This window comes from Solanum pennellii, chromosome 4, assembly GCF_001406875.1.
Source record: "Solanum pennellii chromosome 4, SPENNV200".
Taxonomy (NCBI): domain Eukaryota; kingdom Viridiplantae; phylum Streptophyta; class Magnoliopsida; order Solanales; family Solanaceae; genus Solanum; species Solanum pennellii.
In genome coordinates, this window is record NC_028640.1 from 72,668,720 (window position 1) to 72,694,983 (window position 26,264).

A 26,264-nucleotide genomic window follows, 5' to 3' on the forward strand; every position below is an offset into this window, starting at 1 on the left:
TTAAAATGTTCTATGTTGTTTGAAATTTGAGATAATGAAGAATCCCCATGGGAAAGAAGGCGAACGGGGACAATGTTCCAATGGTTAATATTATACTGTAAGCAATGTGTTGTTGGATCAAGAAATCCAAACATCTATCAGAATTCATAATTAAATTAGTTCTCTTGTTTTTTGTTTTTCTCCGTGAATTAAGCTAATAAATGAAGAATTCAATAACCCGTCTAAACTCAAACAAATTAGATTGAATATATTTTTGTAGACTAATAAATGAAGAAGTCAATAACTTACAATAACTTGACATTTCAATATTATATTCAATAACTTAGACCATTGATTCGATTTATTGATTAATATAATCAACTGACTTCTTCATTGGTCCGATTTATTCATTAACATAATCAAATTATTGGATTCTTCATTTATTATCAATTTTATGGATCATTATTTGGATTTATTGTTTACAAACTAATGTTGTTTTAGAATTTTATCAATTACTTACTTCAACTTCAAACTTAAAAGTGATAAAATGAGAAATTCATACATATTTAATGCTTTTTTTTTCTAGGGAAAAAGAGACTAGCTTACATATTAGAAATGAAAAAAGAATATCATAAAGATTTCAAGTGGGTAACAAAACTATTTTTTCTCTAATTCATGAAAGTAAATATATATAGGAACTTTCTGTTTGCCATTTTAATTTGTCTTTTAATTGCACGTGTAAAATGAAAATTCTATTCAAACTAGTACTTGTGAAAAAACTTCATAGTATAAAGAGGTTAAGTGTATGATTTTAAAATATAAAGTCGTATATTTATAAATGAATCATATTATAGATGTATTTAATGTAATTTACGCATTACAACGTTAGCAATTAAATGATGGATTATGATTTAAGACAACTCAAATAGATAATGGAAGTCTTATGTAGTTGGGATAGAAAATTCAAGTAATGTAATTCTATATTTGGAATTCATATTAATCCGATCGTGCGGTTTCGCACGTATAAGACTTGTTTATGGAGAAAGTTCTCTCGTATTTTGTATTTTATCTAATATTCGTATTTGAAACTTCTGAATAAACTTGAAAGAATTTCATCATACCCTTCGTTGATCACATATATATTATACTCATCAACGGCGTACGACAATTTGTGTTTTCTTCTTGGCTCTTGTTTTATCCAGTTGTGAACTAATTGCATTCGATCAAGAAAATAAAATATATAAAATAATATAAAAATTAACACATAAACTCATACTATACATTTTATTCACATGTATAAAACAACTAACAAACATAATATTAACTATTCTAATTTTTAATTTAATATATAAATAACTGCCTTCCTAGCTACCTTTAGCAGTATAAAAAGTTCCTATGTTTTTTTCAACGTGTTTCAACAAACAGCGTCGTCTCAAGTTTTTCAAGTGACTAGTCTCGCAAAAAAGTTAAATGATCTTTTAAGTTAAATTAAATAACTAAATAAAATACTAATAGTCAAATATAGTTTAACAACATCATTAATAAAATTAGTTTAATAAAATACACCTATAATTTTCTATAGATATGTCAAATCAAATAATATTATAAATTTATTTAAACGTATAATTGAAAAAAATAATGACGACCCAAAACCCATGAAATAAAAATTCGGACTTCAAATTTCCATTAGCTGCTTTAAGGTGTGGTATGGAAAATTTTGGAAACCAAAATCCAAGAGACTATGGCCTTGTGAAATGGGAACGGAGTTGCGCTATTCAAATATAAGGTGGAAACTTAGTCAAAGAGATGTTAAAAACCTTACAAACTTCTAATATTTGTCTGCAGCCGCCATTGCTAACACTATTCAAACAGAATAAAACAAGATTTATTTTTATACAAAAAAAATTCAGAAATGTATTTGCCACTTTCCAGAATTAAAAATCATGGCATCATCTATGGAAGCTATTAGTTTCTTCCCACTTTTTCTGCTGGTTTTCTGTTCTTGTATACACAATATTATTTCTACAACAACAACAGATTTAATCAGTACAAATCAATTCATCATAGATGGTGAAACTACTGTTTCATCCGGTGGAACCTTTGAGCTGGGATTTTTCAGCCCCAGCGGTTCCTCAAATCGATATATTGGGATATGGTACAAGCAAATTCTTCCTCATGTCCAAACAGTTGTATGGGTTGCCAATAGAGAAAACCCGCTCAACAATACATCTTCAGTTGTTTTGAAGGTCAGCAGGCCAGGAATACTTGCTCTTCTCAATGAAGAGAATGAAACTATATGGTCCACTAACACCTCAAGATCAGTCCAAAATCCAGTTGCACTGCTTTTAGATTCTGGTAATCTTGTTGTAAAAGAAGCAAATGATAACAATCCAGAAAATTCCCTGTGGCAGAGCTTCCATTTTCCAACCGATACGCACTTGCCTCATATGAAGCTTGGCAAGAATTTCAAAACTGGCCATGAGGTTTACCTTTCATCATGGAAGAACGATAATGATCCAGCTCCAGGGGAATTCACTCGTAACATTGATCCTACTGGATATCCACAAGCCCTAACCAAGAGTGCTACAAATGTAACGGCTCGTATAGGACCATGGAATAGTTTGCGATGGAGTGGAGCACCCATACCACTACTAGAATGCTGCTTTTATAAATTTATTTTCAATGACGATGAGGTTTACTATAGCTTTTCACTCATTAACAGCTTGGACTTAGCAAGACTAGTCCTGACTAGCGATGGTTATATACAACATTTGAAGTGGGTGGAATGGACAAAGAGATGGCATATTTACTACAATTTACCAGCGGATTATTGTGATACACATAGCCTTTGTGGTGCCTATGGGAGTTGTGGTGTAGATAGTTCCCCTGTTTGTGGATGTTTGGAGAAGTTTGTACCTAAATATCCACAACAATGGGAAAAGGGAGATTGGACTAAAGGGTGTGTTCGGAGGACACCCTTAGATTGCAACAGGGAACACATATTTATAAAATATCCTGGAATCAATTACAAGATACTCTCAGTATGATAAAACCATGACATTCGAAGGGTGTAGGCAAGTATGCTCCACGAAATGCTCCTGCACAGCTTATTCAAGTTTAGATATAAGTAATGGAGACAAAGGTTGCTTATTATGGTTTGGGGATTTGGTTGACATTAGAAAGATATCGGAAGGCGGACAAGACATTTTCATCAAGATGGATTCTTCAGAGCAAGGTAAGAACTTATTAAAGAATCCCATGAACTGTTTCTTAACTTAAGTTGTTTTCAACACATGGGAGATGGTATTATGCAAAGTTAGTGGCCTGTCTTGGTTTGCTGTGGCTGACTTAAAAAATTAATCGTAGAGTCTGAGGCAGGTTCAAAAACAAAGAAGGCAAAGATACTGGCAGTGATTTTCTCAGTGTTGATGGCAATGATTCTGCTAATCCTGATTTTGTTGTGGTACAAACGGAAAAATAAAAAACTGAAACTCAGAGAAGATTATGAGCTACCACAGTTCCCATTGTTGACAATAACAAGAGCCACAAATAACTTTTCGGTCAACAACAAGATTGGAGAGGGTGGATTTGGACCTGTTTACAAGGTATACAGTGCAAATTTGTTGACACAGTAACTAGTTTATGCTCCAGATCAGAGTGATAGAGATGATAAATGTTCTGCTATTATGCATTTGCCATTTCCAGGGAGTGTTGGAAGATGGACAAGAAATTGCCGTGAAGAGACTATCAAGTACTTCCATGCAAGGAATTGATGAATACAAGAACGAAGTTAACTATATTGCCAAGCTTCAGCATAGAAATCTTGTGAGACTTCTGGGTTGCTGCATCCAAGGAGAAGAAAAGATGTTGATCTATGAATACATGCCTAACAACAGCCTAGATTCGTACATATTTGGTTTGGATTTCTAACCTATTACACCAGCTATAATGAGTAATAATTTGATCTCTTAGTGATAATATGAAAAAATCTGCTCACAAGAAAGCTTATTTTGCAGACCAAACAAAGAACAAATTACTTGATTGGCCAAAGATTTTCCACATCATCAACGGAATTGCTCGTGGCTTATTGTATCTCCATCAAGACTCTAGACTACGGATTATCCATAGAGACCTTAAAGAAAGCAATGTTTTGCTAGATATAGAGATGAATCCAAAGATATCAGACTTTGGCTTGGCCAGAAGTGTTACAGGAAATGAAATGGGAGCAAAAACACGCCATGTGGTTGGGACATAGTAAGAATCTCTACTATCATACAATGTACTCTTTATATGACATCTTGCTTCTTGAATTCTCATGGTGTTGTTTTATTGGCACAGTGGTTACATGTCCCCTGAATATGCAGTAGATGGGAAGTTCTCGGTAAAATCAGATGTGTTTAGCTTTGGCGTATTGGTGTTAGAGATTGTGAGTGGTAAGAAAAATAGAGGATTTGTTCATCAGGATCATAACCTTAACCTTCTTGGTCATGTAAGCACTGTTTTACACACCCAACTCATTTTTTTTTTTCTTTAGAAAAATAAAATTTGTCATGATTCATAAGATCAAAACTGAAACAGGCATGGAAGCTTTACAAAGAGGATCGGTCGATGGAAATAGCTGCTGAGCAATTAGGTGATGCTTGGAACATTTCTCAAGTTTGAGGTCAATCCAAGTGGGTTTATTATGCGTGCAACAACACCCTGATGATAGACCAAGCATGTCTTCTGTGGTTCATATGTTGGCTAATGAGGGTCTACTTCCTAAAGCCAATGAACCGGGATTTTTCACAGAACGGAATGTGTATGATGAAGCAAAATCAAAATCGCAGACAACAAGTTCAAAAAATGAATTCAGTATCACATTGTTAGATCCACGGTAGGTAGGTGTGTCACAAAATAACAATTTAGACTTGCGTACACATGAATTTGAATAAGAAGGATATATGTATTTGTATTGTTCTTTAAATATAACTTTCACTTATATAACAACAAGAACAACAACAGAAGAACAAAATGCTCCACATTCAAAACCCAACATAACATGAGGCCAAATAGCGCCTTCATCAAATCTGTTAAAACGAAATGAGTTAATCTTAATTCATTTCGTTATAATCTTGATTGATCAAATATATTATTAATTGCATCCGTTGAGAAATATAAAATATATAAAATAATATATTTGTTGATGTATAAATTGTAAGTAATACACATTTTATTTATGTGAGATTGTAAAATAATAATCAAACACTATATTTGATGTGTTATTTTATTTAAAAAAAATAGCTTACATAATATTAACTGTTCTAATTTTTAGTTTAATATATGAATAACTATTTTCATAATCAACAACTACTCCTAACCGTACAAAAAATTGTTTCTATGTTTTTAAACATGTTGAAACAAATAGCATATCAAGTTTTTTAAGTGATTAATAGTTATGAAAGGTTATGTAATTTTTTCAGTGATACATAGCGTAATAAATTATTTTATTCGGTATTTTAAAGGCACATGCATGAGGTATGACATTTGACTTAGCATTGAAGAGGCGTAAGTCTCGAGGCATAGAGAATTTTTAAAATTTTTAATTTATATTAAATAAAAATAATATAATAGTATAAAATTATAAAAATACATCAATAATTTAAAATAATTGGAAACATGATTAAGAAAACTCATACAAAATAAAATTTCTAAGATGAATTTACAAGTATAAATAATATATGATATGAAAATTATAATAAGACGGAAATCAACTTTAATATCTTGACTTTTAAATAATAAAAAAATCATTATTCCTAAAAATATATTATTGTTATCCTCTGCAATTCACCTCCCTAAAAAGATAATTAATTAAACTTATTAGGTTACGATGAAAATATCACTTCATCAAAGACATAAATAAAATTATTTTTAAATAGTGAAATAATAAATAAATTTGACACATATATTAAAGAACATGACCAATAAATTTGGCTTCTGATATTTGTCACAAGATGGTTGGTTCATGTGTTGACAAGTTGCCGCAAGGAAAGACTTTCTGCAACTAACTTTGGACCAAAATATTTCCTAATTTCAGATGTTCCAAAGTCTTTCACAATATTAATTAAACGTTAAAAAAAAGGAAGAAAGAAGTGCATTTTTAACAATAACTGATCATTTTCTTTCGTGGAAAGCTTTATTAAGATAGCACTTTCTCCGCTTCATATTACTTGGTCTCTATTTTAAAATAGTTATTTTATTTATCTCCATTCTCAAACATTATTGTTTCAATTCTACTTATTTAATTCTTGAAATCAAATTAATTTAATTATAGTAGTAGTCAAATATAAAGTTTGGAAATCGGAAGCATCAACTAACATGGGTAATTTAGTAATATACACCTTTAGGTAAACTTTCGTAAAAGATGTATCTATCAATAAGCGCCAAGTAAAATGAAAAGAAACTTTGGAACCAAAATCCAGGATACTAGACTACACAAATAGTATCATCAAGAAAAGTCAGGTGCTTATGGGCTGAGCATAGCCTTCTGATATGGGAACGGAGGTAGTCTAGTCAAATAATGGAGGTAAATTTAGTCAAAGAGACATTAAGAACCTTACAAACTTCCAATTCTTGTGTACAGCCGCCGTTGTTTAACTATTATTAAAACAGGAAAAAATATGAAGTAAATACAAATTTCAGAAAGATATTTGCCACTATCCAGAAAGTAAAAGGCATGGCATCATCTATGGAAGCTAATTTCTTCATGCTTTTTCTGATGCTTTTCTGTTCTTGTATACACAATATTATTTCTACTACAACAACAGATTTAATCAGTACAAATCAATTCATCATAGATGGTGAAACTATTGTTTCATCCGGTGGAACCTTTGAGCTGGGATTCTTCAACCCCAGCGGTTCCTCAAATCGATATATTGGTATATGGTACAAGCAAATACTTCCTCATATCCAAACAGTTGTATGGGTAGCAAACAGAGAAAAACCACTCACCAATACATCTTCAGTACAACTGAAGGTAACCAAGCCCGGAATACTTGCTCTTTTCAACGATAAGAATGAAACTATATGGTTTACTAACACCTCAAGATCAGTCCAGAATCCAGTTGCAGTGCTCTTAGATTCTGGTAATCTTGTTGTAAAAGATGCAAATGATAACAATCCAGCAGATTTCCTCTGGCAGAGCTTCAATTTTCCGACTGATACGCACTTGCCTGATATGAAGCTTGGCAAGAATTTTAAAACTGGCCATGAGGTTTACCTTTCAGCATGGAAGAGCGATAACGATCCAGCTCCAGGAGAATTCACTCGTAATATTGATCCTACTGGATATCCACAGGTTCTCAGCAAAAGTGGCACAGATGTATTAAATCGTATAGGACCATGGAATGGTTTACGATGGAGTGGGGCACCCATACCACTACTAACACAAAGCAGACTTTACGCATTTCAATTTATTTTCAATGAGGAGGAGGCTTCCTATATTTTTTCTCTCACTAATTACAGCTCAGTTTTATCCAGAATAGTCATCACTAGCAATGGTGATATACAACGCTTCATGTGGGTGGAGCAAACAAAGAAATGGCGTACCCACTACAAGTTACCTGCGGATAATTGTGATACATATAGTTTGTGTGGTGAGCATGGGAGCTGTGACATAGATACTCAACCTATTTGTGGATGTTTGGAGAAGTTTGTACCTAAATATCCACAACAATGGGAAAAGGGAGATTGGACAACAGGGTGTGTTCGGAGGATACCCTTAGATTGCAACAGGGAACATGTATTTATAAAATATTCTGGAATCAAGTTGCCAGATACTAAGCACTCTCAGTACAATAAAACCATGACACTTGAAGGGTGTAGGCAAGTATGCTCCACGGACTGCTCCTGCACTGCCTATTCAAGTCTAGATATAAGTAATGGAGACAAAGGTTGCTTATTATGGTTTGGGGAATTGGTTGACATCAGAAAGCTGTCAGAAAGAGGACAAGATATTTTCATCAAGATGGATTCTTTAGAGGAAGGTAAGAACTTGTTCAAGAAATTTCCCATAAAGTGTTTCTTAACTGTTTTTTTCAACACATAGAGATGGTAAAATGCAAAGTTAGTGACCTGTCTCGATTTGCGGTGGCTGACTTAAAAAATTAATTGTAGAATCTGAGGCAGGTTCGAAAAGAAAGAAGGCAACTATACTCGCAGTGAGTTTCTCATTGTTGATGGCAACAATTCTGCTAATCCTGATTTTAGTGTGGTACAAACGGAAAAAGAAGAAACTGAAACTCAGAGAAGATTTTGAGCTGCCACTGTTCCCATTGTCTACAATAACAAGAGCCACAAATAACTTTTCGGTCAACAACAAGATTGGAGAAGGTGGATTTGGACCTGTTTACAAGGTATACAGTGCAAATTTGTTGGAGCGGTAACTAGTTTATGCTCAAGATCAGAGAGCTAGAAATGATTTTATTCTGCAATATTCTAGTCTTTGTAAAATCTATGTTCTGCTTTTATACCTTTGTCATTTCTAGGGAGTACTGGAAGAGGGAGAAGAAATTGCCGTGAAGAGACTGTCGAGGACTTCTATGCAAGGAATTGATGAATACAAGAACGAAGTTATCTATATTGCCAAGCTTCAGCATAGAAATCTTGTGAGACTTCTGGGTTGCTGCATCCAAGGGGAAGAAAAGATGTTGATCTATGAATACATGCCTAACAACAGCCTAGATTCATACATATTTGGTTTGGATTCTTAACCTATTACAAAAGCTAAAATGAGTAATAATTTGATCTAGTAGTTATAACATGAAAAAATCTGCTCACAAGAAAGCTTATTTGCAGACCCAACAAAGAACAAATTACTTGATTGGCCAAAGCGTTTCCACATCATCAACGGAATTGCTCGTGGCTTATTGTATCTCCATCAAGATTCTCGACTACGGATTATTCATAGAGACCTTAAAGCAAGCAATGTTTTGCTAGATACAGCAATGAATCCAAAGATATCAGATTTTGGCATGGCCAGAAGTGTTATGGGAAATGAGATGGGAGCAAAAACACGCAATGTGGTTGGGACACAGTAAGAATCCCTAATATCATACATTGTACTCTCATATGATATCTTTTCTTCTTTAATTCTTATACTGTTGTTTTATTGGCACAGTGGTTACATGTCCCCTGAATATGCAGTAGATGGGATCTTCTCTGTAAAATCGGATGTGTTTAGCTTTGGTGTATTGGTGTTAGAGATTGTGAGTGGCAAGAAAAATAGAGGATTTATCCATCAAGATCACAACCTTAACCTTCTCGGTCATGTAAGCATTGTTTAACCTAAATTACACAGAATACTCATTTTTTTCTTTACAAAAATAGAATTTGTCATGATCCATATGATCTAAACACAAACAGGCATGGAAGCTTTACAAAGATGATAGGTCCTTGGAACTAGCTGATGAGCAGTTAGCTGATTCTTGCAATATTTCTCAAGTTTTAAGGTCAATTCAAGTGGGTTTATTATGCGTGCAACAACATCCAGATGATAGACCAAGCATGTCTTCTGTGGTTCATATGTTGGCTAATGAGAGTCTACTTCCAAAAGCAAAAGAACCAGGATTTTTCACAGAACGAAACATATTCGATGAAGCAAAATCAGTGTCGCAGACAAGAAGTTCAAACAATGAATTCACAATCACTATGTTAGATCCTCGGTAGGTGTGACAAAATAACTTCTGAAACTTGTATGTACATGAATAGGAAAAATATGTTAGAACTTAAAATAAACATCAGGTTGAATTTTTCTACTTGATGATATTATCTACTTATGCATTGGATCTTTTTATCTATTTCTATTGTTCTTCGAATATATGTTTCTTATATAACAACAAAGACGAAGAAACTGATTGTCAATAACCAATTCTCCCCATTCAAAACCCACCTAACACGACACCAAATTGTCGTATCATATTCACTAAATCTGCTATAACTAAGCAATATATTTTGAACAATTCTATAAGTGAATGCAAAACTAACTCAAATGATTACGCAGGTAACACCAATTTTCCCCAAATATCAAAATCATCAATGTAACAGCAAAGAAATATACCAAAAGTGGAGCTTCTTGTAAGGGGGAGGCGGCTGCCGGAGATGGATTCTGGGAAGGGAGAAATCCGGAAGATTAGCCTGAAAAATATACTTTATGGGATCTAAGAACAAACAATTTTGTTGTAACATTAAAAGGGAAAATATGGAAAACTCACATATTTACTATGCAATTTTTATTTTGTGCAGGTGATTATTGTTAGGCTGTACTATTTATTCTCTGTAATCAAAAATATTTTGATTTATTAATATATATACTCTATCGTCGTGAAAGTTTATTCGGGAAGTTACCATAAAATATTGATTTTTCTCTTTTTTTTCTTTAGATCTCTCATCTTTTTCTCTCTAAAATTCTTGTGTTCTATATTCATTAAGTGTGTGGATTCGATCCTAACAATTATTGCTATTATTAGTACTTTTTTAGTGTTTAGTGTAACTTTCTATATTGCACTAATTGGATTTGATGAAATATTCTTCGTATTTATGGTTAAAAGTAGTTTCCCACCATTTCCCTAGTTTAAGGAACACGGAGTTGATTGTTTAATATTTGATTGAAACATTACTAACAAATTGAAGGACGTCCACTTGTACATTTTCATGTAGATTATTTTGATCTGAGCTATAAAATATACTAATAGTTTTGAAACAAAATGTGAAATTATTTTATTTTTTATTTAATTGGAGGTATTAAATAGTCATTAAATTATTTAGGGTAACTTTTCAAACATAAAATTTATATTTGTATGTTATAGCAACATTTAAATAATTGCGCTCCATAGCAAATATATATATATATATATATATATATATATGTATAATTCGCTAACATATACGATTGAAGCGAATTGTATAAAACAAAGTATATAAAACGAGAAAGAGAAAGATACTTGGACAGAGAATTGTGTAAAACAAAGTGTATAAAACTAAGTATATAAAATGAATGTATAATTATGAGTGTACAGGACGATTATATAAAATTTGAATTTGTATAAAATGAGAAAGAGAGAAAGACAAAAGAGACTTGGGTAGGGAATATACAATTGAATCGAATTGTATAAAACGGGACAGAGAGAAAGTATATACAATTTGAATTTGTATAAAACGAGAAAGAGAGAAAAACAAAAGAGACTTGGGCAGGGAAGTACTTTTATTGTATAATTATAAGTGTATCAGACGGAGATATATGTATTTGCATGTGTATATACAAGTTTCTCTCGCTTTATACAATTAGAAACACAATTTATACAATTTTATTGTATAAAGCGAGAGAGACGAGCGAAGAAAGCGAGCAAGAGAGGGAGAGTGGCGCGCGAGAATATGAGAGAGAGAAGGACTGACAAACAGTTTGCTATGGAATACAAATAAATCAAAGTAAAACTATTATATTTATTTTATATTATTAATTTGTCATTCTATACAATTATTCCCAATTATTTATTTCATCATTTAAAATCATAAATTACACAAATAAAATAAATTATTTATATACATACCTACATAACTTATCTCAAAATAATTTATTCCAAAATAATCAATCATGAAGTGACTCCTTACTACCAAACAACCCACTAATAATTTAAATATCTTGTATCCACTGATGTATATATTTTTACACGGACACATACTCCTAAATTTTGAGGTGAAATCTCTGAAAACTGAAGTAAAAAACAAAAAGAACTGGACTATGATTAATAAAATGTTTTTAAAAATTTAAATTATATACATGCCAAAGTGTAAAATCAAAATGTCAATGCACGTCAAATCAAGAGAATTTTTTATTAATACTTCTCCATATTATCTAAGTACTTTGAGATAATATACAAAGTAAAAGTTGTTAGATTAAAAGTTTTAATATATCATTAATAAAGTTTAAATTGTTATTTGTAATGGGATTCTGCTTAATTCAATCTTGTAATTTTATATCGTGTAAATTCATTGAAGAGAAAAGCTCTTTTTAATTGAATTTTTGTCATATTTAAGACCCAATCAGAAATTTCGAATTAAAAATAAAATAATCTCATCGTAATCCTCATTAATTTAATCATATATAGATAAGTTCAACAAAAATAACATACTCCATTTCAAATTAATTGAATCATTAAAGCGTTTTTCTTTTTTTAAATTAACTTAATTATTCAATTTTCATGATTACTTTTAGAATGTTCTTCCAATATAAACCTTCAGTAGTTATTGATTATGTTTAGTTATTTTAATCATTAATTTGATAATAATTAATAACAATATAAATGAAAAGTTAGACCTAATTTATGTTTTAATTTTCTTTTCTTAAAAGAGTGAAATACCCCCTAACAATTCAATTAATTTGAAATGAAAGGAGTATTCTGCAATTGTGTATTAATTGCATTGGTTGAGAACTATATAATATAAAAGTGATGTATAAATTGACGCATATATAATGTTACAAGCTCTTTGAGAGAGAGAGAAATGCAGTTCTTTAATCTCAGCATCTCCTGATTCCTCCTATTTTACGACTTCAGTACCTTTTTAGTTGACTCAACTCATAAACTAAAAATCATGACTCCGCTATCGTCCATTAGATGCTTTAAGTTAAGGTATGGCAAACTTTGGAACCAAAATCCAAGGCTAGACTAGTCAATTAGTATCATCCAGAAGTGTGAGGTGGTGATGGGATATGGTAACAAAATTTCTCCACTCATCAAATATTGGATGTAAACTTTGTCAAAGAGTATTACACTTCAAAGGACTGTCTATAGCCGTCATTGTTAACGACTATTCAACTAGAAATTAACATGGTGCCGTGTCCAAAAAGATATGAAGTAAATACAAATTTCAGAATTATGTATGCCACTTTCCACAAATTAAACCACAGCATAATCTATGGAAGCTAGTTTCTTCCTACTTTTTCTGTTGGCATTCTGCTCTTCTATACACAATAGTTTTTCTACAACAACAACAGACTTAATAACTACAAATCAATTCATCATAGATGGTGAAACTATTGTTTCATCCGGTGGAACCTTTGAGCTGGGATTTTTCAGCCCCAGCGGTTCCTCAAATCGATATATTGGGATATGGTACAAGCAAATTCTTCCTCATGTCCAAACAGTTGTATGGGTTGCCAATAGAGAAAACCCGCTCAACAATACATCTTCAGTTGTTTTGAAGGTCAGCAGGCCAGGAATACTTGCTCTTCTCAATGAAGAGAAAGAAACTATATGGTCCACAAACACCTCAAGATCAGTCCAAAATCCAGTAGCACTGCTTTTAGATTCTGGTAATCTTGTTGTAAAAGAAGAAACTGATAACAATCCAGAAAATTCCCTGTGGCAGAGCTTCCATTTTCCAACCGATACGCACTTGCCTGATATGAAGCTTGGCAAGAATTTCAAAACTGGCCATGAGGTTTACCTTTCATCATGGAAGAACGATAATGATCCAGCTCCAGGGGAATTCACTCGTAACATTGATCCTTCTGGATATCCACAAGCCCTAACCAAGAGTGGTACAAATGTAACCGCTCGTATAGGACCATGGAATGGTTTAAAATGGAGTGGAGCACCCATACCACTACTAGAATGCTGCTTTTATAAATTTATTTTCAATGACGATGAGGTTTACTATAGCTTTTCACTCATTAACAGCTCGGACTTAGCAAGACTAGTCCTGACTAGCAATGGTTATATACAACATTTGAAGTGGGTGGAATGGACAAAGAGATGGCATATTTACTACAATTTACCAGCGGATTATTGTGATACACATAGCCTTTGTGGTGCCTATGGGAGTTGTGGTGTAGATAGTTCCCCTGTTTGTGGATGTTTGGAGAAGTTTGTACCTAAATATCCACAACAATGGGGAAAGGGAGATTGGACAAAAGGGTGTGTTCGGAGGACACCCTTAGATTGCAACAGGAAACATGTATTTATAAAATATCCTGGAGTAAAGTTGCCAGATACTAAGCACTCTCAGTACAATAAAACCATGACACTTGAAGGGTGTATGCAAGTATGCTCCACGAACTGCTCCTGCACAGCTTATCCAAGTCTAAATAAAAGTAATGGAAACAAAGGTTGCTTATTATGGTTTGAGGAATTGGTTGACATCAGAAAGCTGTCGGAAACTGGACAAGACATTTTCATCAAGATGGATTCTTCAGAGCAAGGTAAGAACTTGTTTAAGAAATTTCTCATGAACTGTTTCTCAACTTAGTTTTTCAACACATGGAGATGGTATTGATCAAAGTTAGAGGCGTATCTTGATTTGCAGTGGCTGACTTACAAAATATAGAATCTAAGGCAGGTTCAAACAGAAAGAAGGCAAAGATACTCGCAGTGAGCTTCTCACTGTTGGTGGCAACCATTCTGCTAATCCTGATTTTGTTGTTCTACAAACGGAAAAAGAAGAAACTGAAACTCAGAGAAGATTTTGAGCTGCCACTGATCCCATTGTCGACAATAACAAGAGCCACAAATAACTTTTCGGTCAACAACAAGATTGGAGAGGGTGGATTTGGACCCGTATACAAGGTATACACTGCAAATTTGTTGAAAGAAATTAACGCTCAAGATCAGAGTACTAGAGATGATTTTCATTCTACAATATTCTCGTCTTTGTAAAATCTATGTTCTGCTATTATACATTTGCCATTTCTAGGGAGTGCTGGAAGAAGGACAAGAAATTGCCGTGAAGAGACGGTCAAGGACTTCCATGCAAGGACTTGATGAATACACAAATGAAGTTATCTATATTGCCAAACTTCAACATAGAAATCTTGTGAGACTTCTGGGTTGCTGCATCCAAGGGGAAGAAAAGATGTTGATCTATGAATACATGCCTAACAACAGCCTAGATTCGTACATATTTGGTTTGGATTTCTAACCTATTACAGAAGCTAAAATGAGTAATAATTAGATCTATTGATCATAACATGAAAAAATCTGCTCACAAAAAAGCTTATTTTGCAGAACAAACAAAGAATAAATTGCTTGATTGGCCAAAGCGTTTCCACATCATCAACGGAATTGCTCGTGGCTTATTGTATCTACATCAAGATTCTAGACTACGGATTATCCATAGAGACTTAAAGCAAGCAATGTTTTGTTAGACATGGAAATGAATCCAAAGATATCGGACTTTGGCATGGCTCGAAGTGTTATGGGAAATGAGATGGGAGCAAAAACAGGCAAAGTTGTTGGGACACAGTACGAATCTCTAATATCATACACTGTACTCTCATATGACATCTTGCTTCTTTAATTCTTATGGTGTTGTTTTATTTGCACAGTGGTTACATGTCCCCTGAATATGCAGTAGATGGGATGTTTTCAGTAAAATCAGATGTGTTTAGCTTTGGCGTATTGGTGTTAGAGATTGTGAGTGGCAAGAAAAATAGAGGATTTTCCCATCAAGACCACAACCTTAACCTTCTCGGTCACGTAAGCACTGTTTAACCTGTATTACACACACAAGTCATTCTTTTCTTTAGAAAAATAGAGTTTGTCATGATTCATAAGACAAAACTCAAACAGGCATGGAAGCTTTACAAAGAGGATAGGTCGTTGGAACTAGCTGATGAGCAGCTAGCTGACTCGTGCAAAACTTCTCAAATTTTAAGGTCCATTCAAGTGGGTTTACTATGCGTGCAACAACATCCGAATGATAGACCAAGCATGTTTTCTGTGGTTCAGATGTTGGCTAATGAGAGTCTACTGCCAAAAGCAAAAGAACCAGGATTTTTCACAGAACGAAATGTATATGACGAAGGAAAATCCGGATCGCAGACAAGAAGTTCAAAAAATGAAGTCACAATCACATTATTAGATCCTCGTTAGGTAGGTGTGACAAAATAATTATTTAAACTTAGAACTATGGCTATTGTGAAATAAAGTAGTAATACTTAAAATAAACATCAAGTTGATTTTTTCTACTTGAAGATATTATCTACTTAATGATTGGATCTTTTCATCTATTTGTGTTGTTCTTTGAATATATATACTTGAGATAAGTTACAAATATAACAACAATGAAGAAGAAACTAATTTCAATGACCAAATACTCCCCATTCAAAGCCCAACCTAACATGAGGCCAAACTGTAGTTTCACATTCACTAAATCTGCCAAAACGAAGCAATGTTCATGACACAGACAAGTCCTTAAAGGTTAATACCACTCTAAACAGAGATAGAAATATGTGAATTCTAAGAAAGAAAATTTTTAACTCATATTACTTTACTTTTAGTAAAAAGGATTGTTTTTAGTTTTTTACTATTGATTCTTAACGGAGCTTTAAATTGAGAGAATACTCTTGATTTTTTTAGAGTAATCTAAGATTTGGTAAGAAGTTAAGTGATAATTTTAACCTTTTATTTGTCTTGGAGAATTTTCATGTGCCACACCTGACAAGAATTTTAGTTTCATTTAATTCTAAATATATATCGTCAATCATTTATACTTTTAGAATATAAGCTATAACGATGTGGCATTAAATGTACCGGCAAAATGATGAATGGGTGATGATATGTCATTTTATGAAGTAAAAGAATGATTTTTCAATGAATTGTTTATTTTTGACATAATTTGAATAAGTCGTTATGTGAAAAAATTGATAATCCTATAAAAGAAAAAAGAAAAAAAGAAGATATTAGTGATAAAAAATTTATTATTTATTTTGTCATGTTATTTTTCTCCTATCCGGTCATCGCGAAGAAACGAGATTATTGTTTGATGCTCATTTAATAAAATGTTGTCAAAGTTTGTATCCTTAATGCTAAAATAATCGTCACTGGTCCCTATATATAGTTAAACTAAACTAAGTATTAAATTATTTGGGAGGAAAAAAAAGAAGAAAACATACAGAAAAACACATCAAATGCTATCAACTTCTTTATTTAGAGCAAACGTTTGTACAATTACAACTTTATGTTAAAGAACTTAATCAAAATTAGGTTCCCAATCAATCCTAATTTTCAGTAGTACAATTAAAACTGACTGTACAAGAGTTAAATACTTTTTTGAAATTAAAACTTCTACTGCTTGGTCTCAATTAGTATTTTTCAATATTTTAATGAAATGCATGTGAGATTAATACATTAACCTTTCTAAATCATAAACTAAGATTATTCATACTATATTACAATAATATCAATTATAATAATATCTTCTCTTCCAATACAAGATTCACGTTCCAACGTATAATACGAGTCTACCAATTTTAATGACTTCCAAATATGAATTTAAAGAGTGAGGTTGGACGTGTGGTCCTCCATTTATATCACTTCACTTACAAATACAAATTGAAGGAAGTCTATTTCATGTAGTTTATTATCACATAAAAGTTAAGAACTATCTTTTCCTAACTCACACGGCAATATCCTTCTCTTCCTTCGAATAATATAGACATATCAATTTTAATACAAAATTTGAGGTGAACTCTTTGAAAACTAAAGAAAAAAAAGAAGCAAGAGAAAACTGGACTATAGTTACTAAAATGTCAAAGAATTAGAATTTGAAAAATTGCTGGTAAAAAAATTGAACCTAGGTAAGACCACCAAATGTCCATCCATAATCATACCGTATTTTGCATGAAATCAGCCAAGAAACTTAGATGTCAAAGTAGTAGTAGTTGAATTCTCCCTTCTGCAGTGACAGCAACATTGATTGTAGAGATTGATGGTGAATGCTGAATAACGTTTTGAGATATTTACTCGACAAATTATCTCACGTCGATAATGACTAGTAAAAATAAACAATACTAGTAAATGCCGTGTCCCAAAGGCATGTCAATTGTCATGTTGTAGAAATTAACACAATTTAATTCTTGATTGTGAAACAAAATCTGAAGTCTAAACTCTAACTATTGTGGGAGATATATAGGCCACACAACTTAAACTTAGACATCAAGGCATAGTAAATGGGAACTATTTTCTTCCTACTAATTTTCCTACTGTCTTTCTACTATTGCATACCCAAGATCATTTCCACTACAACAAATGTAATCACGACAAATCAGTCAATTGCAGATGGTGAAACTGTTGTTTCATCTGGTGGAACCTTTGAGCTGGGATTTTTCAGCCCCAATAATTCCACAAAGCGATACATTGGGATATGGTACAAGCAAATTCTTCCTCATATGCAAACAGTTGTATGGGTTGCAAACAGAGAGAAACCACTCACCAATACATCGTTAGTCGTGTTGAAGGTTAACAAGCGGGGAATACTTGCTCTTCTCAATGGCAAAAATGAAATGATATGGTCCACAAACACCTCAAGATCAGTTCAAAATCCTGTTGCAATGCTTTTAGATTCTGGTAATCTTGTTGTCAAAGATGCAAATGATGACAATCCAGAAAATTTCCTCTGGCAGAGCTTCCATTTCCCAACTGATACGCACTTGCCTGAAATGAAGCTTGGCAAGAATTTTAAGACTGGCCATGAGGTTTACCTTTCAGCATGGAAGAACGATAATGATCCAGCTGCAGGTGAATTCATGCATCACATTGATCCTACTGGATATCCACAAGCCCTCATCAAAAGTGGCACAAGTGTAACAGCTCGTATAGGACCATGGAATGGTTTACGATGGAGTGGATCACCTATACCACTACTAGAATGCTGTCTTTTTCAATTTATTTTCAATGAGCAGGAGGTTTACTACAGGTTTACACAAATTAACAGCTTGGACTTAACAAGACTAGTCCTGACTAGCAATGGTTATATACAACATTTAAAGTGGGTGGATTGGACAAAGAGATGGCATATTTACTACAATTTGCCAGCGGATTATTGTGATACAAATAGCCTATGTGGTGCCTATGGAAGCTGTGACATAGATGATACACCGGTTTGTGGGTGTTTGGAAAAGTTTGTAGCTAAATATCCACAACAATGGGAAAAGGGAGATTGGTCAGAAGGGTGTGTCCGCAGGACACCCTTAAATTGCAAAACTGAACATGTATTCATAAAATATTCTGGAATCAAACTGCCAAATACCAAGTACTCTCAGTATAATAAAACCATTACACTCAAAGGGTGTAGGCAAGTATGCTCCAGGAACTGCTCTTGCACAGCTTATTCAAGTCTAGATATAAGCAACGGAGACAAAGGTTGCTTGCTTTGGTTTGGGAAATTGATTGACATCCGAAAGCTGTCTGAAAGAGGGCAAGACATTTACATCAAGATGGATTCTTCAGAGCGAGGTAATAACTTGTTTAGGAAATTTCCCATGATGTGTTTCTTACACTTAGTGGCCTATCTCGGTTTGCCATGGCTGATTTAAGAAATTGATTGCAGAATCTAACGCAGGTTCAAAAAGAAATAAGACAATGATACTCATACTCATGAGTTTCTCATTGTTGATGGCAATGATTCTGCTTAGCCTGATTTTTTTGTTGTACAAAGGGAAAAAGAAGAAGAAACTGCAACTCAAAGAAGATTTTGAGCTGCAAATGTTCCAATTTTCGACATTAACAAGAGCCACAAATAACTTTTCGCTCAACAACAGAATTGGAGAAGGTGGATTTGGACCTGTTTACAAGGTACATAGTGCAAATTTGCTGCAAGGTTCTCATCTTTGTAAAATCTCTGTTCTGCTATTATACATTTGTAAAGAATGGACATTGCATAACTCAACCTAAAAAGTAAACCATAAATTGGGATGGGCTTGACTCTAAGACCATGTAATGAAATGAACCTTGGGCTTAACTCAACTCAAATGCTAGCTTATGAGGGGAGAATTGCCCAAGATCACATAAGGAGTCCAAATTCTCCTCATCCCACCATGTGACTCTAACACATTTGCCATTTCTAGGGATTGCTGGAAGAGGGGCAAGAAATTGCCGTGAAGAGACTGTCAAGAACTTCCATGCAAGGACTTGATGAATACAAGAATGAAGTTATCTATATTGCCAAGCTTCAGCATCGAAATCTTGTGAGACTTCTGGGCTACTGCATCCAAGGGGAAGAAAAGATGTTGATCTATGAATACATGCCTAATAGAAGCCTGGATTCCTACATATTTGGTTTGGATTTCTAACCTACTATACAAGATAAAATGAATAATACTTTGATCTATTAGTCACAACTTGAAAGAAACTGCTAACTAGAAAACTTACCTTGTAGATCAAACAAAGAAAAAATTACTTGATTGGCCAAAGCGTTTTCACATCATCAATGGAATTGCTCGTGGCTTATTATATCTCCATCAAGATTCTCGACTACGAATTATTCACAGAGACCTTAAAGCAAGCAATGTTTTGCTAGATATAGAAATGAATCCAAAGATATCAGACTTTGGCATGGCCAAAAGTGTTACAGGAGATGAGATGGGAGCAAAAACACATAATGTAGTTGGGACATAGTAAGAATCTCTAATATTATACAATATACTCTCATATGACATCTTGCTTTAATTCTCATGGTGTTATTTTGTTGGCACAGTGGTTACATGTCCCCAGAATATGCAGTAGATGGGATCTTCTCGGTAAAATCAGATGTATTTAGCTTTGGCGTCTTGTTGTTAGAGATTGTGAGTTGCAAGAGAAATAGAGGATTTGTCCATCAAGATCACAACCTTAACCTTCTCGGTCATGTAAGCACTGTATAACCTTTATTACACACACAACTCATTCTTTCTTTACAGTAATGGCTGTCATGATTCATAAGATCGAAACTCAAACAGGCATGGAAGCTTTACAAAGAAGATAGGTCCTTGGAACTAGTTGATGAGCAGCTGGCTGATTCTTGCAATATTTCACAAGTTTTGAGGTCAATCCAAGTGGGTTTATTATGTGTGCAACAACATCCAGATGATAGACCAAACATGTTTTCTGTGGTTCAGATGTTGGCTAATGAGAGTCTACTTCCAAAAGCAAAAGAACCAGGATTTTTCATAGAACGAGACGTAGTTGATGAAGAGAAATCAGGATCGCAGACAGGAAGTTCAAAAAATGATGTGACAATCACATTGTTACATCCTCGGTAGAGTGTGACAATATAAAATAGTAAACAAGCAAAAAGACATTTAAGATAAACGGAGGGGCTAACCTTAATCCACTGCATTTTAGCTCGCCTTGTCATGTCTTGCTCCATTGACCCATTCATAAAATTTCTGATGCTTTTTTTTCTCTTTTCACTTTGCAGTGTTTAGACCTTTTTTTTCATCTGAATTAGTGCAACTCATTTTGATGTCAATAACCTGCATTCACCCCAAAAAGTAGTTTGATCATTCTTTTACGTCACACAAATTGTCATTTTGCATTATACCTCTTGGAAAACCATATAAAATTCTGAACAAAGTCCATTTTTGATAAAGAATACTTTAATAAACTATTGTTGACCATTCAAAACCCAGCTAACGTGAGACCAAAAGACTTTTCACTATCTCTGCTAAAATGAATGAGACTACTGACTATTCTATGTCAATGATACCTCAAATGATCTGGACATTTTCCACTTAGCAAAAAGACCTGCTCTCTAATTTCTATTCTTTGTTATTTGTATCGAACTTATATGTTCCAAAAGCGAAAACCAGTCTTTTGATTCAGTAGAGCGAGAACTACACTACCCTCTCGAGTTATGCAATTTTATTTTATGAAAATGGAATCAATCAGAAAGAAACATTCTGATATACTAATCATTACTTGTTATTCCTAAACAACAAATAAGAAAAGCCAGAAAGTAGTTTAAAAACAATGAAATCAGATTCATTTCTTCTTAAATAAAGTTCAATCTATAGGTGAATGCAAATTAACTCAAACGAGTTCACAGGTAATGTAGAATCACTCCACCAACAATTTTCCCCAAATATCAAAATCATTAAAGTAGCAGCAAAGAAGTATACCAAAATATGGAGCCCTAGCGTTACATCGGAGAGGCGACTGCCGGAGATGGAGTCTGGAAAGGGAGACGTCGGTGTAGGAGCTTGAAAGTCTCAAAGTAAAGCGCCATTAATTTCTGGCTTTAAGCTTCGTCCGTGTAACAAGAAGAAGAGCCAAATGAAAGGAAAAAAAGCAACAGTAATAAATGTTCTCACTGTCCCTCAACTTTTATAGTCCAAAAATATAAACATTAATAATTTGATCCAAAAATAATAAATATTCTCTCCGTTTTAAAAAGAATGTTTCAATTTTATTTTTAATTTGTTTCAAAAAGAATGAAAAGGGAAAAATGGAAGAAAGAGATGTTAGGATTATGTGGATAATTTGGAGATTGTATAAAAATATTAAGAGCAAAAAGATAAAAATGTGGTAACTTAAAACAGCTTATAAGCTAAAAAAAAAAAACACCCCTATCCCAGCTTTTAACTTTTGGCTTAAAATAAGTTTTTTTTAACTTAAAATAAGATATTTTGAGTATTGCCAAACAGCTAAATAAGTTAAAAACCAGCTTTTAAGTCAATTTGATCAGCTTTTAAGCTGAACCAAACAGGCTCCAAGACTTTGGGCCCGTATGGCGCTCACTCGCTTGTATTCTCCTCAAAAGTCACGTCTTTTTGGAATGGACATAGCTTTCTGATACTAATTAATTAGGCAGAAAATGACTTATCAAGCTAACATCACAATCATGAAATTTCTATCTTGTTTTCTTCCTAAATGGTCCATTTTTTTCAATTAAATGTTGCCGTTCTCCAGATGCTGTTTTTAAAAAATGAAAATTTGCATTTTTTTTCTCCTCCCAGAGCCTGTGAAGTGTGAATAACGATAAATATTCAAAAACGTGCTACAGAATTTCAACAGTGCAACATCACGTTAAGTGAAATTTGGCTCTATAGACAAAACCATAGTCAATCAATAGGCGACCAAAGACTTGGGTAAAGCTAGCTAGTTTTTTGTATACACAAGATTTCTCAAAATGGGAATGGAGTGTCTCTATTCAAATATTGGATGTAAAATTTGTCAAAGAGACATTAAGAGCCTTACAAATTTCAACAGACTGTCTACAACCGTCATTGTTAACGACTATTCAAAAAGAAAAAATATGGTGCCGTGTCCCAAACGATACAAATTCTAGAAATGCACAATAGGTGATCAAAGGCTTACTTACACCTCAGGGCATCATCTATGGAAACTAGTTTCTGGTTCTTCCTACTTTTTCTGTTGGCTTTCTGCTCGTCTATACACAATAGCTTTTCTACTACAACTGACTTAATCACTACAAATCAATCTATCATAGATGGTGAAACTATTGTTTCATCCAGTGGAACCTTTGAACTGGGATTCTTCAGTCCCAGCGGTTCCTCAAATCGATATATTGGGATATGGTACAAACAAATTCTTTCTCATGTCCAAACAGTTGTATGGGTTGCAAACAGAGAGAAACCACTCACCAATACATCTTCAGTTATTTTGAAGGTCACCCAGCCGGGAATACTTGCTCTTCTTAACGACAAGAATGAAACTATATGGTCCACGAACACCTCAAGATCAGTCCAAAATCCAGTTGCACTGCTTTTAAATTCTGGTAATCTTGTTGTAAAGGATGCAAATGATGACAATCCAGAAGATTTTCTCTGGCAGAGTTTCAATTTTCCAACGGATACGCACTTGCCTGATATGAAGCTAGGCAAGAATTTTAGGACTGGACATGAGGTTTACCTTTCAGCATGGAAGGAAGATAATGATCCAGCTCCAGGTGAGTTCACTCGTAACATTGATCCTACTGGATATCCACAGTTACTCACCATACGTGGCACAAGTGTATCGGCTCGTTTAGGACCATGGAATGGTTTACGATGGAGTGGGTCACCCATACCTTTACTAGACTGCTGCCATTTCCAATTTAGTTTCAATGAGGAGGAGGTTTACTATCGCTATACACTCATAAACAGTTCGACTATAACAAGACTAGTCCTGACTAGCAGCGGTTATATACAACGTTTGACGTGGGTGGATCGGACAAAGAGATGGCATATTTACTACAATTTACCAGCGGATAATTGTGATACACATAGCTTATGTGGTGGCTATGGGAGCTGTGACATAGATAATACTCCAGTTTGTGGATGTCTGGAAAAGTTTGTAGCTAAATATCCACAACAATGGGAAAGGGGAGACTGGTTAGACGGGTGCGTTCGGAAGACACCTCTAGACTGCAACAAGGAACATGTGTTCATAAAATATTCTGGAATCAAGTTGCCGAATACTAAGCACTCTCATTACAATAAAACAATGTCACTGGAAGACTGTAGGCAGGTATGCTTCAGGAACTGCTCATGCACAGCTTATTCAAGTCTAGATATAAGCAACGGAGACAAAGGTTGCTTACTATGGTTTGGGGAATTGATTGACATCAGAAAGCTGTCTGAAAGAGGACAAGACATTTACATCAGGATGGATTCTTCAGAGCAAGGTAAGAGCTTGTTTAAGTAATTTCCCTGATGTGTTTCTTAAACTTAGTTTTTACAACACATAGAGATAGTATCATGCAAAGTTAGCGGCCTATGTCGATTTGCAGTAGCTGACTTAAGAAGTTGATTGTAGAATCTGAGGCAGGTTCAAAAAGAAAGAAAGCAAAGATACTCACATTGAGTTTCTCATTGTTGCTGGCAATGATTCTGCTTAGCCTGATTTTGTTGTTGTACAAACGGAAAAAGAAGAAGAAACTGCAAAACAAAGAAGATTTTGAGCTGCCACTGTTCCAATTGTCAACCATAACAAGAGCCACAGATAACTTTTCGCTCAACAACAAGATTGGAGAGGGTGGATTTGGACCTGTTTACAAGGTACACAATGCAAATTTGTTGGTAAAGTAACTAGCTTATGCTCAAGATAAGAATGTTACAGATAAATTTTCATTCTGTAATATTCTCGTCTGTGAAAAATCTATGTCTGCTATTATACATTTTCAATTTCTAGGGAGTGCTGGAAGAGGGACAAGAAATTGCTGTGAAGAGACTGTCAAGGACTTCCATGCAAGGGCTTGATGAATACAAGAATGAAGTTATCTACATCGCCAAGCTTCAGCATCGAAATCTTGTGAGACTTCTAGGCTGCTGCATCCACGGGGAAGAAAAGATGTTGATCTATGAGTACATGCCTAACAACAGCCTAGATTCCTACATATTTGGTATGGATTTCTAACCTACTACACAAGCTAAAATGAGTAATACTTTGATCTATTAGCCAAAACATTAAAGAACTGCTAACAGGAAAGCTTATTTTAATTTGTAGATAAAACAAAGAGCAAATTACTTGATTGGCCAGAGCGTTTCAACATCATAAATGGAATTGCTCGCGGCTTATTATATCTTCATCAAGATTCTCGACTACGAATTATCCATAGAGACCTCAAAGCAAGCAATGTTTTGCTAGATTCAGATATGAATCCTAAAATATCAGACTTTGGCATGGCTAGAAGTGTTGCAGGAAATGAGATGGGAGCAAAAACACGTAATGTGGTTGGGACACAGTAAGGATCTCTGATATCATACAATGTACTCTCATATGACATTTTTCTTCTTTAATTCTCTTGGTGTTGTTTTGTTGGCACAGTGGGTACATGTCCCCGGAATATGCAGTAGATGGGATCTTCTCAGTAAAATCAGATGTGTTTAGTTTTGGCGTCTTGTTGTTAGAGATTGTGAGTTGCAAGAGGAATAGAGGATTTGTCCATCAAGATCACAACCTTAACCTTCTCGGTCACGTAAGCACTGTATAACCTTCTCAGTCATTCTTTTTTTTACAATAATAGAATTTGTCGTGATTCATAAAATCTAAACTCAAATAGGCATGGAATCTTTACAAAGAAGATATGTCCTTGGAACTAATTGATGAGCAACTAGCCGATTCTTTGCATATATCTCAAGTTTTGAGGTTAATTCACGTGGGTTTATTATGCGTGCAACAACATCCAGATGATAGACCAAACATGTCTTCTGTGGTTCATATGTTGGCTAGTGAGAGTCTACTTCCAAAAGCAAAAGAGCCGGGATTTTTCACAGAACGAAACATATTTGATAAAGCAAAATCAGGATCACAGACAAGAAGTTCAAGAAATGAAGTCACAATCACATTGTTAGATCCTCGGTAGAGTGTAAACAAGAAAACTAGATTGACTTGTGTGCACATGAATAGTAATTTAGAAATAGCAAAGAACTTTGATTCTTGACTAATATAACAGTATCTAAATTAAACAGCAATTTGAGTTTTTCTACCTAAAGATCTTTTCTACTATCAGTGGGTATATTGTTGTTGTTTTTGTTGTTAGATGTTATCTAA

The 26,264-nt window shown here is 34.0% G+C and overlaps 2 protein-coding genes and 2 pseudogenes across 2 annotated transcripts; all 4 read left to right on the top strand.

Moving 5' to 3' along the window:
* Positions 1-1,842: 1,842 nt before the first annotated feature.
* On the top strand, positions 1,843-10,349 carry LOC107017500 (annotated as a pseudogene).
* Positions 6,669-8,820, top strand: LOC107017495 (G-type lectin S-receptor-like serine/threonine-protein kinase At4g27290). The gene is made up of 3 exons (XM_027916450.1): positions 6,669-8,003; positions 8,134-8,372; positions 8,505-8,820. The coding sequence occupies exons 1-3, from the start codon at positions 6,695-6,697 to the stop codon at positions 8,727-8,729; spliced, it is 1,773 nt and encodes a 590-aa protein (XP_027772251.1). The 5' UTR covers positions 6,669-6,694; the 3' UTR covers positions 8,730-8,820.
* A 2,402-nt stretch (positions 10,350-12,751) lies between the features above and the next one.
* Positions 12,752-16,021, top strand: LOC107017496 (annotated as a pseudogene).
* A 1,698-nt stretch (positions 16,022-17,719) lies between these two features.
* On the top strand, positions 17,720-26,222 carry LOC107017034. The gene is made up of 12 exons (XM_027916623.1): positions 17,720-19,247; positions 19,342-19,586; positions 19,859-20,069; positions 20,170-20,407; positions 20,488-20,638; positions 20,729-21,028; positions 23,076-24,396; positions 24,528-24,769; positions 24,903-25,113; positions 25,218-25,455; positions 25,539-25,689; positions 25,774-26,222. Exons 1-12 carry the CDS (start codon positions 17,963-17,965, stop codon positions 26,074-26,076), a joined length of 4,896 nt encoding a protein of 1,631 aa, XP_027772424.1. The 5' UTR covers positions 17,720-17,962; the 3' UTR covers positions 26,077-26,222.
* Positions 26,223-26,264: the final 42 nt, after the last annotated feature.

What these genes read in the sequence shown, in the direction of transcription:
- LOC107017495 (XM_027916450.1), top strand. Translation starts at nt 6,695, where the DNA reads ATGGCATCATCTATGGAAGCTAATTTCTTCATGCTTTTTCTGATGCTT. An exon ending in GATGGATTCTTTAGAGGAAG is followed by an intron (nt 8,004 to 8,133) that starts GTAAGAACTTGT and finishes AATTAATTGTAG; the next exon opens with AATCTGAGGCAGGTTCGAAA. An exon ending in GATTTGGACCTGTTTACAAG is followed by an intron (nt 8,373 to 8,504) that starts GTATACAGTGCA and finishes TGTCATTTCTAG; the next exon opens with GGAGTACTGGAAGAGGGAGA.
- LOC107017034 (XM_027916623.1), top strand. Translation starts at nt 17,963, where the DNA reads ATGGGAACTATTTTCTTCCTACTAATTTTCCTACTGTCTTTCTACTAT. An exon ending in TCACATTGTTACATCCTCGG is followed by an intron (nt 21,029 to 23,075) that starts TAGAGTGTGACA and finishes CACAATAGGTGA; the next exon opens with TCAAAGGCTTACTTACACCT. An exon ending in GATGGATTCTTCAGAGCAAG is followed by an intron (nt 24,397 to 24,527) that starts GTAAGAGCTTGT and finishes AGTTGATTGTAG; the next exon opens with AATCTGAGGCAGGTTCAAAA.